Here is a 12,954-nt window from a genome sequence, read left to right as displayed (position 1 = left end):
TCCCTACAGTTTTACCTCTTCCTAAATGTCATAAAAATGGATGGATATACTCTGTAGCCTTTTGTGTCTGTCTTCTTCCACTTAGCATAATGCATTTGTGATTCATCTATGTTGTTGCATCATCAGTAGTTCAATCCCTTTATTTACTGAGTAGTATTTCACTGTGTGGATGTTCCACAGTCTGTCTGTTCATTCACCAGTTTGGGTTGTTTATGTTTTTGAAAATTATGAGTAAAGTCACTATAATTTGCCTACAGGTTTCATGTAAACGTTTTCATTTCTCTTGCATAAATACCTAGGCATAGGATTGTTGGTTCGTATGCTAAGTGCATGTTTAACTTTATAAGAAACTGCCAAACTCTTTTCCAAAGTGATGGTGCCACGGTGTGTTCCCTCCAGCAGTGTTTGAGAGTCCCAGGTGCTTTGTGTTCTCACCAGTACTGTTACTGTCAGGTTTTTTTGTTTTGTTTTTGTTTGTGTGTGTGTGATTTTTTAGGTTTGTTTTGTTTTGTTTTTACTTTGTCCATTCTAACAGTTGTGTGATGGTACCTCATTGTCGTTTTAATTTGTATTTCCCTAATGACTAATGATGTTGAGCATCTTTCATGTGCTTATTTGCTGTTTGTAGATCTTCTCTTTTAAAATCTTTTGGTTATTTTTATTGGTTTATTCTTTTTGTTATTGAGTTTTGAGAGTTTTTTTTTCTAGAAATAAATCCTTTATCAGATAGGTATCTTGCAAATGATTTTTCCCAGTCTAGGGACTGTCTTTTCATTTTCTTGATAGTGTCTTTGGAAGAGCAGGAGTTTTAAATTTTGATGAAGCCACCTACTACTTTTTAAATCCATTTCCTCATAAAGGATATGATAGATTTATCAATCCCAAATTCTGAGTGACCACCACATTTAGAATTTCACTTTTTAATTTAGCAAAAATTTTTGTTTTCGTTTCTGTGAGCCATCACTTTTTTTCTCTTCATTTTGTTTTCATTTGCATTACTGATGCTAGGGCTGGCTTTTTTTTTAAACAAAGTTTTGTTTTGTTTAATTACTCCACATAAACTATTACATATGTGATGATCAACAAAGCTGCACTGGGTGACAATGCCAAGTTATCAGGCAGGCTCACTCACTAGGCAAGTGGCTCTCTCACACACTGGCATTGTAGGGTGTGATGCAAATTTTTTTCTGAGCAGAAGTACAAATCGCTGCATTTCCACGAAGATGTAAGCTCCTTGAGATCAGCGACTCTTTCTGTTTTGTTGCTAGCCCTAGAACAGGGCCTAGTGCTCAGAAGATAATGATTGAATGCGGTTCTCTGGCCTTCATGCAGAGCAATGCAGGGTGTCCCACAACATTGGAGGCTGTGGCTCTCAGGGTCAGCTGAGGACTGAGGCCAATGCTATGAATGTCAAAGCTTGAATGGCAAGGGGCAGCCAAGAGCCCTCTCCTGGGGACCTCACCTGCATCAGTTCTCTTTCTGCAGAGCGGAGAGAGAATCCCAGGGCCCTGACCTTGACTGGCATTCCTTAGGGGGGTCTTAGTTTCTAATCTGAGGGAGGAACTTAGGTAACTTCACACCAGCATTTTAAGAGGGACATGGCGTAGTGAGAGCTGAATCTCTGTAACTAGGTGACTTAAAACCATTCGTGGAATTTTGCCGTTCTGCCTTCTGACTGCCCCAGGGGCTGCATAGCTCCTCCCTCCCGCCCCCAAGGTGGTGGAGGGATCAGGCCAAGGTTGAAGTCATTGGCAGAGCCGAAGCCAGGCTGCCTGTGGTGGTGCCCAGCTCATCTCCACCCCATCGCCCCGCTTGTGTCCTGGTACTATTTTGGCTTATGGTGTGTGGTTTCAGCTTTTGGGCCAGCTTTTAATCACAACACAGTCCCATCTTTTAAGGGTTGAGTGACCTCCCAGAGAGGGAACTGCTGAAGAGAAGATTGCCCTCAAACATTGAGGCCTTCTCTTCCTTCTAAGAGTCTTATTTTAAAGGTAATTCAAGAGGGGAACAGTGGAAGCTACAGATTTAGGGTAAGAGAAGAATCTGGGGGAAGGGTGTGTGTGTGTGTGTGTGTGTGTGTGTGTGTGTGTGTGTGTGTGTGTGTGTGTGTGTATGGGGTGGGTGGGTAGCTGGGTGGCCGTGGGCCACGGGCAGGGAGGTGGCAATTCACACAAAGTGGTCCCAGCTGCCCCTGGTTTACAGGCTAATCCTGGCTCTGCACCAGCCTGTCATTCAGGGTGTGCTGCTGTCATTAGTGGTTGAACATTTCTGAAAGTATTCTCTCTCAACTCTGACCGCACACCCCTTTGGGGAAGGGAGGGAGGGGCTAGGAGAGTAATGGAACACACCCTGTTGTCATGCCCAGCTGCTCTGCAGAGGGACAAGGAGCCCAGGACCTAGAAGGAATCACGGGCCTGTCAGAGCCCGTGTGTGTGGCAAAACGAGTGTCGCATTTTCTATGCTGTCCCCTGCCCCCCTGCCCTGTGGCCTGCTGTGCCCAGACGGGGTGAGCCCTCTGCTGTGGGCTGTGAGTACAAAATCACAGAGGCTTTTTATTCTTTTGTCCTTTTTTTTAAAAAAAATTATTTATTTATTTTTGGCTGCATTGGGTCTTTGTTGCTGCGTGCGGGCTTTCTCTGGTTGCAGCGAGCAGGGCCTACTCTTTGCTGTGGTGCACAGGCTTCTCATTGCAGTGGCTTCTCTTGTTGCAGAGCATGGGCTCTAGGCACCCGGGCTTCAGTAGTTGTGTCATGCGGGCTCAGTATTTGTGGCTCGCGGGCTGTAGAACGCAGGCTCAGTAGCTGTGGCGCATGGGCTTAGTTGCTCCGCGGCATGTGGGATCTTCCCGGACCAAGGCTCGAACCTGTGTTCCCTGCCTTGGCAGGCGGATTCTTTTTTTTTTTGCTGTACGCGGGCCTCTCACTGTTGTGGCCTCTCCCGTTGTGGAGCACAGGCTCAGGACGCGCAGGCTCAGTGGCCATGACTCATGGGCCCAGCCGCTCTGCGGCATGTGGGATCTTCCCGGGCCGGGGCACGAACCCGCGTCCCCTGCATCGGCAGGTGGATTCTTAACCACTGCGCCACCAGGGAAGCCCTTCTTTTGTCCTTTTAAGGGGATTCTTGTCTGAAATAAACCTTCTATTAACCAATTTGATCTCTCTCAAGCTCTCTGCCCTCAACACATATACGCACATTCACCAGTGGCTAACAACCATCTTTCCCTTTGGAACAGTCTGCACTCATTCTGCTTTCGAAGAGGACTTATGGTGAAATGCTCAATATTAATGTTCCTTCCCATGGAGTGGGGACTCTGAGATATTTTTCTTGACTGAGGTGTGATTGACAGCTTTGATTTATGAAATTAGCTCAGGGAAAAATAAGATGGAAAAAGAGAGTCCAAACTAAATCTTTATTTCCACAGCTCAGTCGTACTCTATCCATTTTTAACTGCCACGCAGCCTTAGGTACAAAGGACTCCAGGGTTTGCTAGGTTTCTTTTTCTTCTTCTTTTTTTTTCTTTTTTGTAGTTTTGGCCCCAAGAAAAAACTTTTTTTTTCTTTTTAAATAATTGTGTTTCTTCCTCGCTCAAAAGTAGACATGCTTAATGAAGAAAATCAGAAAAACCCAGAAAAGCACAAAAGGAAACACTAAAGGCATCCATATTCCCAACGTCCAAAGATAATCACTGTTAACATTTTGGTTTATACTCATCTTGTTGGAGAAGGTAGTCAGTGGAGGCACTTCTTATTCCTCTAGGAATCTCTGAGTTTGTTGTGCTGTAAGTTTGTCCCAACATACTGGACCAGAATGTCTCACCAGCAGAGATGTTCTGGTGGGTATGGAGCCTCCCAGTGGGGGGAGCTTTCTTCCTTCCTTTCTTTCTTTCTTTCTTTTTTATTGTTGCTGTTTATTTAAAAAAATTTTTTTATTGGGGTATAGTTGATTTACAAAGTTGTGTTAGTTTCAGGTCTACAGCAAAGTGAATCTGTTATACATATATGCAGTCTTTTTTTTTTTTTTAAAGATTTTTGATGTGGACCGTTTTTAAAGTCTTTATTGAATTTCTTACAATATTGTTTCTGTTTTATGTTTTGGTTTTTTGGTCCCGAGGCGTGTGGGATCTTAGTTCCCTGACCGGGGATCGAACCTGCACCCCCTGCATTGGAAGGTGAAGTCTTAACCACTGGACCACGAGGGAAGTCCCTATCCACTCTTTTTTAGATTCCCATATAGGGTTTTTTGGTCCCGAGGCGTGTGGGATCTTAGTTCCCTGACCGGGGATCGAACCTGCACCCCCTGCATTGGAAGGTGAAGTCTTAACCACTGGACCACGAGGGAAGTCCCTATCCACTCTTTTTTAGATTCTTTTCCCATATAGGCCATTACAGGGTATTGAGTTGAGTTCCCTGTGCTATTGTACAATAGGTCCTTATTAGTTATCTATTTTATATATAGTAGTGTGTATGTGTCAATCCCAGTCTTCCAATTTATCCCTTCCCCTGCTTATCCCCTGGTAACCATAAGCTTATTTTCTACATTTGTGACTATTTCTGGGAGCTTTCTATTACAGGTCTTCGTCTCGCCATTGACCAAATGACCAATGAATAACCTGGAAGGGATTCAGCTTAAGTCCAGGCTTCCCACCCCCAGCCTCCAACCAGAGAGTGTGGGCTCTTGACCTTAGAGCACCTGGATTCGGGTCTTTGCTCCATTGCTCACTTTCTCGGTGTCTGTTTTCACCTGTAAAATGAGCATAATAATAGTAAGCCACCTCTAGGGTTGCCATGTTAAATGAGATAATATATGCAAAGTGCACAGCACACCACAGGTACCTGGAACATAATATTCCAGCTCAGTGAATATTAAATTCTTCCATAGTCATTGTTTTCACGTTTATTGTTGGTGGTATTGTCACTGCCCCAAGTCCCGTGGTTGTAAATTGTTCTCTGGATCTCTGTTTCTCTGCCTGGAGAGGGGTGGTCTTTTCTTCACTGGGTAGTACTTAAATCATCTCACTGTTGAAAAGTAGTATATAATGAGTAGGAAGTAGAATAACCTCCTTTGACAAAACTGAGAAAGGCAGGGAAGCTTAGATATTTCCATCAAGTGAGCAAAATCAAGCTACCACAGGACCGTGAGAACATGTACTGCCTGTTGCCTTGTATCCTCCAAAGATGTTAGAAAGAGCCTCTGCTGCTGTATTCCACCATTTTCCTTGCGGTACAGATACCTCTCTGCATTTGTTCCTCGTTTACTTGCATGGATCTTGAATCACCTTTTCTAGATAAAACATGTCAACATACGCATTGGTTGAAGTTGTCTAATGCCTCTTGACTTTTATTCCCAAGGCAAGCATGTTTCTAGCCATAGAGAATATGGATTTGGATAAGTTTGGGGCTCTCTTTTGGCCAATGGGAGAAACATGTCATCTGTAGCCTGTTAAGTGATTCTTGTTTATTTCTTACATTCAAGCCCAATAAACATAATGTGATGGTCACGGGATATTTTGCCAGTTATTTCAGATGTGGGGGAAATTCACTCTGGATTTGTTTACTTCAAATGGAAAAGTTTACCGAAAGTTGCCTTCTGTGCTTTTACCAAGAAGGAAGCTGACATGGGTCTCTCCATTCAGGGCCAGCTTCTGTCGAGTCAAAGACCAGAAGGACTATTACAGGGCTTATTTCCCTTAAATAGCAAGAGAGGGAACACAGTGACTTAGGTGGGGCACACCTCTGTCTTTTTCACAGTGACTTATATCTGTCTGCTTTATATTTTGAACCCCCAGGACACACAGACATTCAGGTGGTTCAGCCAGAACAGCCACAGCAACTGGTGAGCAGAGCCCCGGTACTAGCAGCCGGCAGCATCAGCCCCTCAAGAACCCAAGCCACAGTGGCTTGGCCAATGGCACAGGTGAGTGACAGCGCAAAGCACCAGCCCAGACTAAAGCATGGCCTCTAACTTGTTCTCACATGGAGTCGGGACCCTGCCTGCTGTGTCAGGATCCAGGGTGGGCGAGAGAAGACTCCCACACTAAGATAGAATTTGAATACATCAGTCTTTCCATGACCCGTCTTCTTTTCTCTCTGGCATAGTGTGTACAGCCAAGGTTATTCTCCACATGACTGTGCTCGTCTGAAATCTTCCTTTGTACAGAAATAAAAAGTATTGATATTTAAATTCATTTCTTATCAACATTGGATTTCTTTGCGAGGGGGGCGATATCTTACTTACACGTGACACGTTTTTTCATTTCCTTAATTTAAGGGAATGATCAGACTAGGGAGAAAGAAGGCTAAGTATTGTTGTGAAGAGCTGGCTTAGAGAAGATGGCAGCACTGTTGAGTGGGTTGGGATGCCGGACCAGGAGCAAAGCCCAGCTGCCACTGGGGGGCCTCCTGTGGCTGTTCCATTGAGAGTATTTGTTCCATTTGAGAGTAGATAGAGCTTCCACATCCACATGGAACCTCTCTGCACTTGATCCTGCTTCCCCATAAGTGGGAAGAGAAGGACCTATTTCAGAACAAATCCATTTTTGTCATGTTTTCCTTCTGTCTCATCTGGACAGTGTTGAGTTAAAAAGGGGAAAGGACCAAAAAAAAAAGGGTTTTTTCCTAAACATCTTGAAGATTGTCATATCTTTTGTGACTGCTGGTCATTTGGTAATTTGTCTTAATTTGGGGCAGTTGGGAAGGGACACGGGCGTTTGCTTTGATAAGTTGTAGGTGGGGGAAATGCAGGTGTTTAAATCAGTAAGAGACACTGAAATATTTTGTAGATGCTTGTGGTAGAAGGGCTGTGGCAGGAAGGGCGGGACGTTCAGAGCAGCACAGCTTCTTCACATAAGCCTTACCATGGTACTGTTCCTGCCCTTTGTGTGACAAACTTACTGAGCAGGAGAAGTCGATTGGGGCTACTTTCTAATGACTTTTAGCTCTCTTGCAGCACTGCGTGAGGGCTGCAGAGCCCCTTTGATAGCTCAGGGTGCTCGGCTATACTGTCGTCTGCGGCAGACTGCAGGGTGGAGTGGCCTGTGTCCCGCAAGGCTCACTGTGTGTGCAGTAGCCTGACTTTCTCCCTGGAGTTTGGGACCTGCCTGCAGGAATTGAGTTAGTGAGCTTGCCCCGAGGCTTGAGGACGAGGGTGAGCTGGAGGTGAGGGGCATAAGCGGTAGCTGTCTCAGCCTGCCTGGTGCTCCTTTGCCAACCATCGTGTGCAAGTGCTGGAACTGCCAGTTACAGAAGCCAGGGGTGGCCTGGCTTCCTGTTTGTGTGGTGGGGACAGCGAGGTGGGGGCCATGGACTGCGTTACAGAATACTGTATGCAGCTCCGCGAGCACCAGTAAACATGTTTCTCTTAAGCACATAAGTCACTTGTGGGAATTCCCTGGTGGTCCAGTGGTTAGGACTTGGCTCTTTCACTGCCAGGGCACAGGTTAAACCCCTGATCCGGGAACTAAGATCCCACAAGCCATGTGGTGTGATGAAATAAAAAAGCCACTCATAGATGAGGGCCGGTGTTCACAATCGGGCAAGGGGAACTGGCTTTGGAACCAGTTGTTTCCTGGATGCCACAGGCATGATACCAGCCACTTTGTTCCTCCAGGGGCCTGCATCATTGTGATGCTGGTCTCCCCCAGCCATCTCTGCTTGTCTTACAAAAACTATGGGTAGGACTTCCCGGGTTGTCCTGTGGTTGGGACTGCACGCCTCCAATGCAGGGGGCGCAGCTTCGATCCTGGGTTGGGGAACTAGGATCCCACATGCCACGCGGCACAGCCAAAAAAAACCCCAAAAAACAACCCCCCCAAAAAAACCCCCAAAAACACCTGTGGGTAAATTGCCTTTCTGTGGTGATGGTCTTTGAGTAACTCTCCTTGGACATTTAAACAGGTCTGTGTTTCCCCTACTCTTATTTTTAGGTACCTTTGTGTATTGTCCTTATCTCCAGGAACATTATGTATTTCAGCAGGCGACGCACGTGCCAGCCACGTCTTCCGAAAGCCAAATATCTGTAAGCCCAAACTGCCTTGGAGATGTCTTATGGTGCTGTGTCTGAATGCCCAAACTGTTCCCAAACATGTCTGTGAAGGACAGTCATTGAATGTTAGGGATTTCTGCCTGTTAAAATACAGGCCTTGGCCCCTATCTTGTTTCTCTCCTTTCTGCTCTGATGACGGTTCACATTTGGCTCACAGCCAGCCTGGACTTTGTAGGCTTTTTAATGTCTATCCAAGGGGTACAGAAAGATCTCACCTTTCCTTTGGGGAGCAGACAGAAGTGCCCCTCTTTGGTAGCTTAAAATTAGAAGGGGGTTGAGGCGCTGATTGAGGACATCTCCATCCCTGTATGGACATACAGGTATATGGACATCTCCATATACCACTGTTCGAACTGCTAGGACCAGTTCCAAAATGGTGGTGGTAGAGAGCCGTGCTTCCAGGAAATGTTTCCAGAGACATACAAGATTTATTTAGCAAGCCTTTTTGGCTGTGCTCTGCAGCTATGCATGAAAAAGACATTTGGGGCAAAGACGGAGCTGACTTCCAGGTGTTTTTTTCACATCACAACTGTAAAGTATCCGTTTTTATAAAAAGAAAGTGAATGGCGGTCTGTCTGTATAAATATTATATCTCTGAGTTTTAGAAGTGGTGGAATCAAGGACTAGGCTAGTGGTATAGCACTTTATTGAGACTTGTGTGCAATGATTTTCTTTCTAATTTTTTCTTGAAAACTTTACCCCCCCCCCCAAAATTACATCTCTCACTCATTCCTCCCTTGAATGTGATTTCCATGCATGTAAGGTGGGGAGTCACATTGACCGCAGTCAGATTCTGCCCCTGGTGTATAGCACGTGTGTAAGACCCAGGGACTAGTTGGGCCTTAGTTATCTCATTAATAAAATTAGGACAAGATTGTATATCTCATAGCGTTGTTATAAGGAATAAATTATATAAAACGTAGCATGTCTAGCACAGTGCCTGGGACATAGTAAGCTCTCAGTTAGCTTTTGTCTTTAAGAATAATTTCATATGGTTATAATTATGCAGCGTGGATAGATATTCTTTTTTCCATTTCATTATTTTTGTTACACGTGTTCATGTATCAGTGGTCTTTTAGTTTACCTTTTTTTAGTGGCCTCATACTATTTCACAGTTAATATGCCATAACTCATATAACCATTTTGCAGTCCTTGTGTATTTCCCTTTTGTAAAACAAAATCCTGATGTAAACGTTCTTTGCACACAACTTTGTTTCTTCCAGAATGGAGTTCTTGAGTCAAAGGATGCAAATTTTTAAAATCTAAAGTGTGTTACCAGAGTGCCTTCCAAAAGATTTGAAATAATCATACATCCCAAGGCACTGTAAAATTTTCCTCATGGCATATGAGGTTTATTTTTCCCTTGACCTTGTAAATACTGGTTTGTCATTTTGCTAACAGGTATTGGGTGCCACCTCATCGTTTAACCTCATTACATTTCTACAATTATCAGTTGCTTTTCTCTTAAGCGACTTTTTTCATGGTGTTCAGTTATTTGTCTCATGGACTTATAGATGTTTATTTTAGAGATTTATATAGTGTAAGTACAGGTTTTTAATAAAATTGTGGTAAAATGCTCATAACATAAAATTTACCATATAGACCATTTTTAAGTGTATAATTCAGTAGCATTGAGTACATTCACAGTGTTGTGCAACTTTACCACTATCCATTTCCAGAACCTTTTCATCATCCCAAACTGAAACTCTGTACCTTTTACACAAAAGCATCCTCCCTTCCTCCTACCCCCAGCCCCAGCCCCTGGTAACCTTCGTTCTGCTTTATGTCTGTATGAATTTGCTTATTCTAGGTACCTTTTGTCCCTGGCTTATTTCACTTAGCATAATGTTTTCAAGATTCATCCACGTTGTAGCATGTGTCAGGGTTTCATTCCTTTTTCAGGCTGTATAATATTCTGTTGTATGTTTTTACTATGTTTAATTTATCCATTCATCTGTTGATAGACATTTGGGTTGTGTCCACTCCTTGGCTATTGTGAATGCTGCTATGAACATGGGTGTCCCAGTATCTGTTTGAGTGTGTTCTTTCAATTCTTTTGGCTGTATACCTTGGAGTAGAGTTGATGGGTCATAGGGTAATTCTATGTTTAGCATTTGAGGAACCCTCGAACTGTTTTCCAGAACAGCTGTACTGTCTTTTCCCACCAGCAGTGAATGAGCATTCCAATTTTTAAACATCCTTGCCAACACTTGTTTTTTTCTTTTTTTTTTTGTTTTGTTTTGTTTTTCCCATACTAGCCGTCCTAATGGGTGTGAAGTATCTAGGTACAAGTTTTATCTGTTATTTGTATGACTATAAGTTTTCCCCCTATATCATTGTTTTGCCTTTTGTCTCATTTTCTGTGGTTTTTGTAGCAAAGGAGTTAAAAACTTAAAAAAAATTGTGCCTGAGCATTTTTTTAATATTTATAATTTTAACTTTTGCTTCAGTAGTGAAAAGATTCTCTCTTGTCTCTAGATGGAATAAATATTTTGTTATACTTTTTTTTCATGTTAAAAATATCCCACTGGAAATTATACTGGTTTATCTGTATCTATGCATTCATAAATATAATGAAAGTTGGGTTTCAATTAATTTTTTCTATAGCAGGGTCCTATTATCCTGTAAACATTAATTACTTTTTTTCTTTCTGTGGTTTTACTCAGTGTTTATCACTTACTGTATTCTTATATGCAGTGAGTATTCATTTCCGGACTCTTTACTTGTCCCATTTATTTCTGGTTTTGAGCCAGTCTTGCGTGATTTTGATTATAGACATGTTATAGGATGTTTTTCTAATGTCTGGAAGGGTTAGTCCTACCTTATTGCTTTTTCTCCATGATATTTTTTGATAGTTTATACATTTTCAAAACAAATTTCAGACTTTGAATGCTTAGAAGCGTGGTGGAATGTAAATGGAAACTGTATGAATCTACATATTGAGTAAGGAAAGATTGAACTTTCCCATTAGGTGACATGGTATAGCTTTATCCATTTTTAAGTTTTTCTTCTTTTTTCCATCTAATTTAATTGCTTTTTAAAATATAATCCTCACCCACCCTGTGTCATACTAATTATGAAATATTTTTCTAGTTTTGGTCCGCTCCCTCGAAGAGCTGAGTTGATCGATTGCATTGGAAGACATTGCTTGGGTTTCACGGATGAGAGATACCGACTGCTTTACTTTGTATCATATGTTATGAGCTGATCTTCAGTTTAAAAAGCTTCCATTGTCGGCAGTCGCCTTCTCCATGCCCGAGTGAGGGGGCTGAAAAGACCTGTGTGTCCAGTGAGAGTCTGTGCTATACCACACACACACCTAAAGATCTTGGAACACACAGTGAGCTGGCAGCCTGTGTAGGATTAAGAAAAAGAATTTCCAATTCCTGATCTTTTTATGGCCAACTGTGAATTAGTCCTGAATGAATATCTAATTCAGAAAGTTAGAATGTTTAACCAACATCACAGAGGGAACCTTGTGAAATACCCACAGTTGCAGAAATCAGCCATTTTACCACCTTATCCCATTTACCCTCTCATCTTGGTACCCAGCTTTTCTTTCCCACACAGGAAAGCCATCTAAGCCATCTTCATTTCTCCTCCTCCCACCTCCTTCCATTGTTTTTGTTTAATAGTCTTCTGGATTTGAGTGCTGGTTCTGCTACTTGCTTGGCACCTCTCTGAGTGGTACCTCTGGGAACCTCAGTTTTACCTTCAGTAAAATGGGAATAATACTACCTTCCTCATGGGGTTATTAGGAGGATAAGTGAGCTAATGAGAATGAACTTGTGAAAAGCAGCACGGGATCCTGGATTGGATCTTGGAATAGTAAAAGGACATTAGTGGAAAACCTGGTGAAATCCAAATAAATTCTAGAATTTAATTAATAGTAATATACTAATGTTATTTTTTTAGTTTTGACAAATGTGCCATAGTTCAGCAAGGTAGTAATAGCATGGATGAAGGGCATGGATGAAGGGCATGCTATCTTTGTACTATCTTTGTAACTTTTCTATAAATTTAAAACTATTCCAAAATTTAAAAAATTTAAAAAGAACCTGCTTTGCAAGTGATAGTGTTACCCAAGTGTGAGGCGGTTTTATTTCAGATATCTTTTGCTAGATTATTAGGCCTATTAACAAGTATTTATTCAATCAATATGTATCAAATGCCATTTTGCTAAGTGCTATGACAGTGTGAAGAAGTATTAAATAAGGCCTCTGCCCTATCGTCTGTTTCAGGGAAAGAAGCTGAAAAGCCCCAGTCAGCCAAGTACCAACACAGCAGATGTCACAGGGGCTGCGAGGTTGAGTAGCCAAGGCCACAGGTGCTGTGGGCTCTGCAAAGGGATCGTCTGGGCTGAAGTGGTGGGGAGAGCCTCTAGGGAAGGAGGGCTGAAGTGAGCAAAGGGGTGGAGACAAGAATGTAGTAGGTAGAGAATGGAAGTAGCAAAAAATGAAGGAAAACAAATTTGCCCTCATTCTCAAGAAGGATGCTGTCTTTTGGGGGAGATAAGTTGTGTACATCAAATAATTATGGTTAATAGAGAACACTGGCTATACTGAATATCGCTTAAATGTAAAATACAGCAATTTTCTAAGGCATGATGAAATTGTAACTCCTTGTTTTTGTCAATCCAGTTTTTCTCTCTACTTGAAGTCATGGCTCAAGCGTGGCGCTCTGTCACTTATTTTACCAGGGTGACCGTGACGCAGTAACTGAATTATCTGAACTTTGGTTTCTTCTGACTGTAAGCTGCAATGGTTTGGATTTACTTCTGAGGTTTCAAGCCCTTATGTTCTAAGAACATGTGTGTATATACAGGCATACCTTTGTTTTATCTCTTTTTGCTTTATTGTGCTTCACAGATATTACATTTTTTCTTCTTCTTTTTTCTTTTTTTTTTTTTTTTTT

The 12,954-nt window shown here is 42.4% G+C and overlaps 1 protein-coding gene across 1 annotated transcript in view; it reads left to right on the top strand.

Annotated features, from left to right (window-relative positions):
- Positions 1-12,954, top strand: part of WWP2 (WW domain containing E3 ubiquitin protein ligase 2) — a 144,825-nt gene that overhangs the window by 77,013 nt on the left and 54,858 nt on the right. Inside the window, exon 7 of the mRNA XM_007449918.1 lies at positions 5,786-5,913. Coding sequence (XP_007449980.1) covers positions 5,786-5,913 — 128 coding nt within the window. The remainder of the gene's footprint in view (positions 1-5,785; positions 5,914-12,954) is intronic.

Source organism: Lipotes vexillifer, unplaced genomic scaffold, assembly GCF_000442215.2.
Source record: "Lipotes vexillifer unplaced genomic scaffold, Lipotes_vexillifer_v1.1 scaffold1235, whole genome shotgun sequence".
NCBI lineage: Eukaryota > Metazoa > Chordata > Mammalia > Artiodactyla > Lipotidae > Lipotes > Lipotes vexillifer.
Note: the sequence above shows the minus strand (reverse complement) of the source record. Positions and strands in the feature narration are given on the sequence as shown.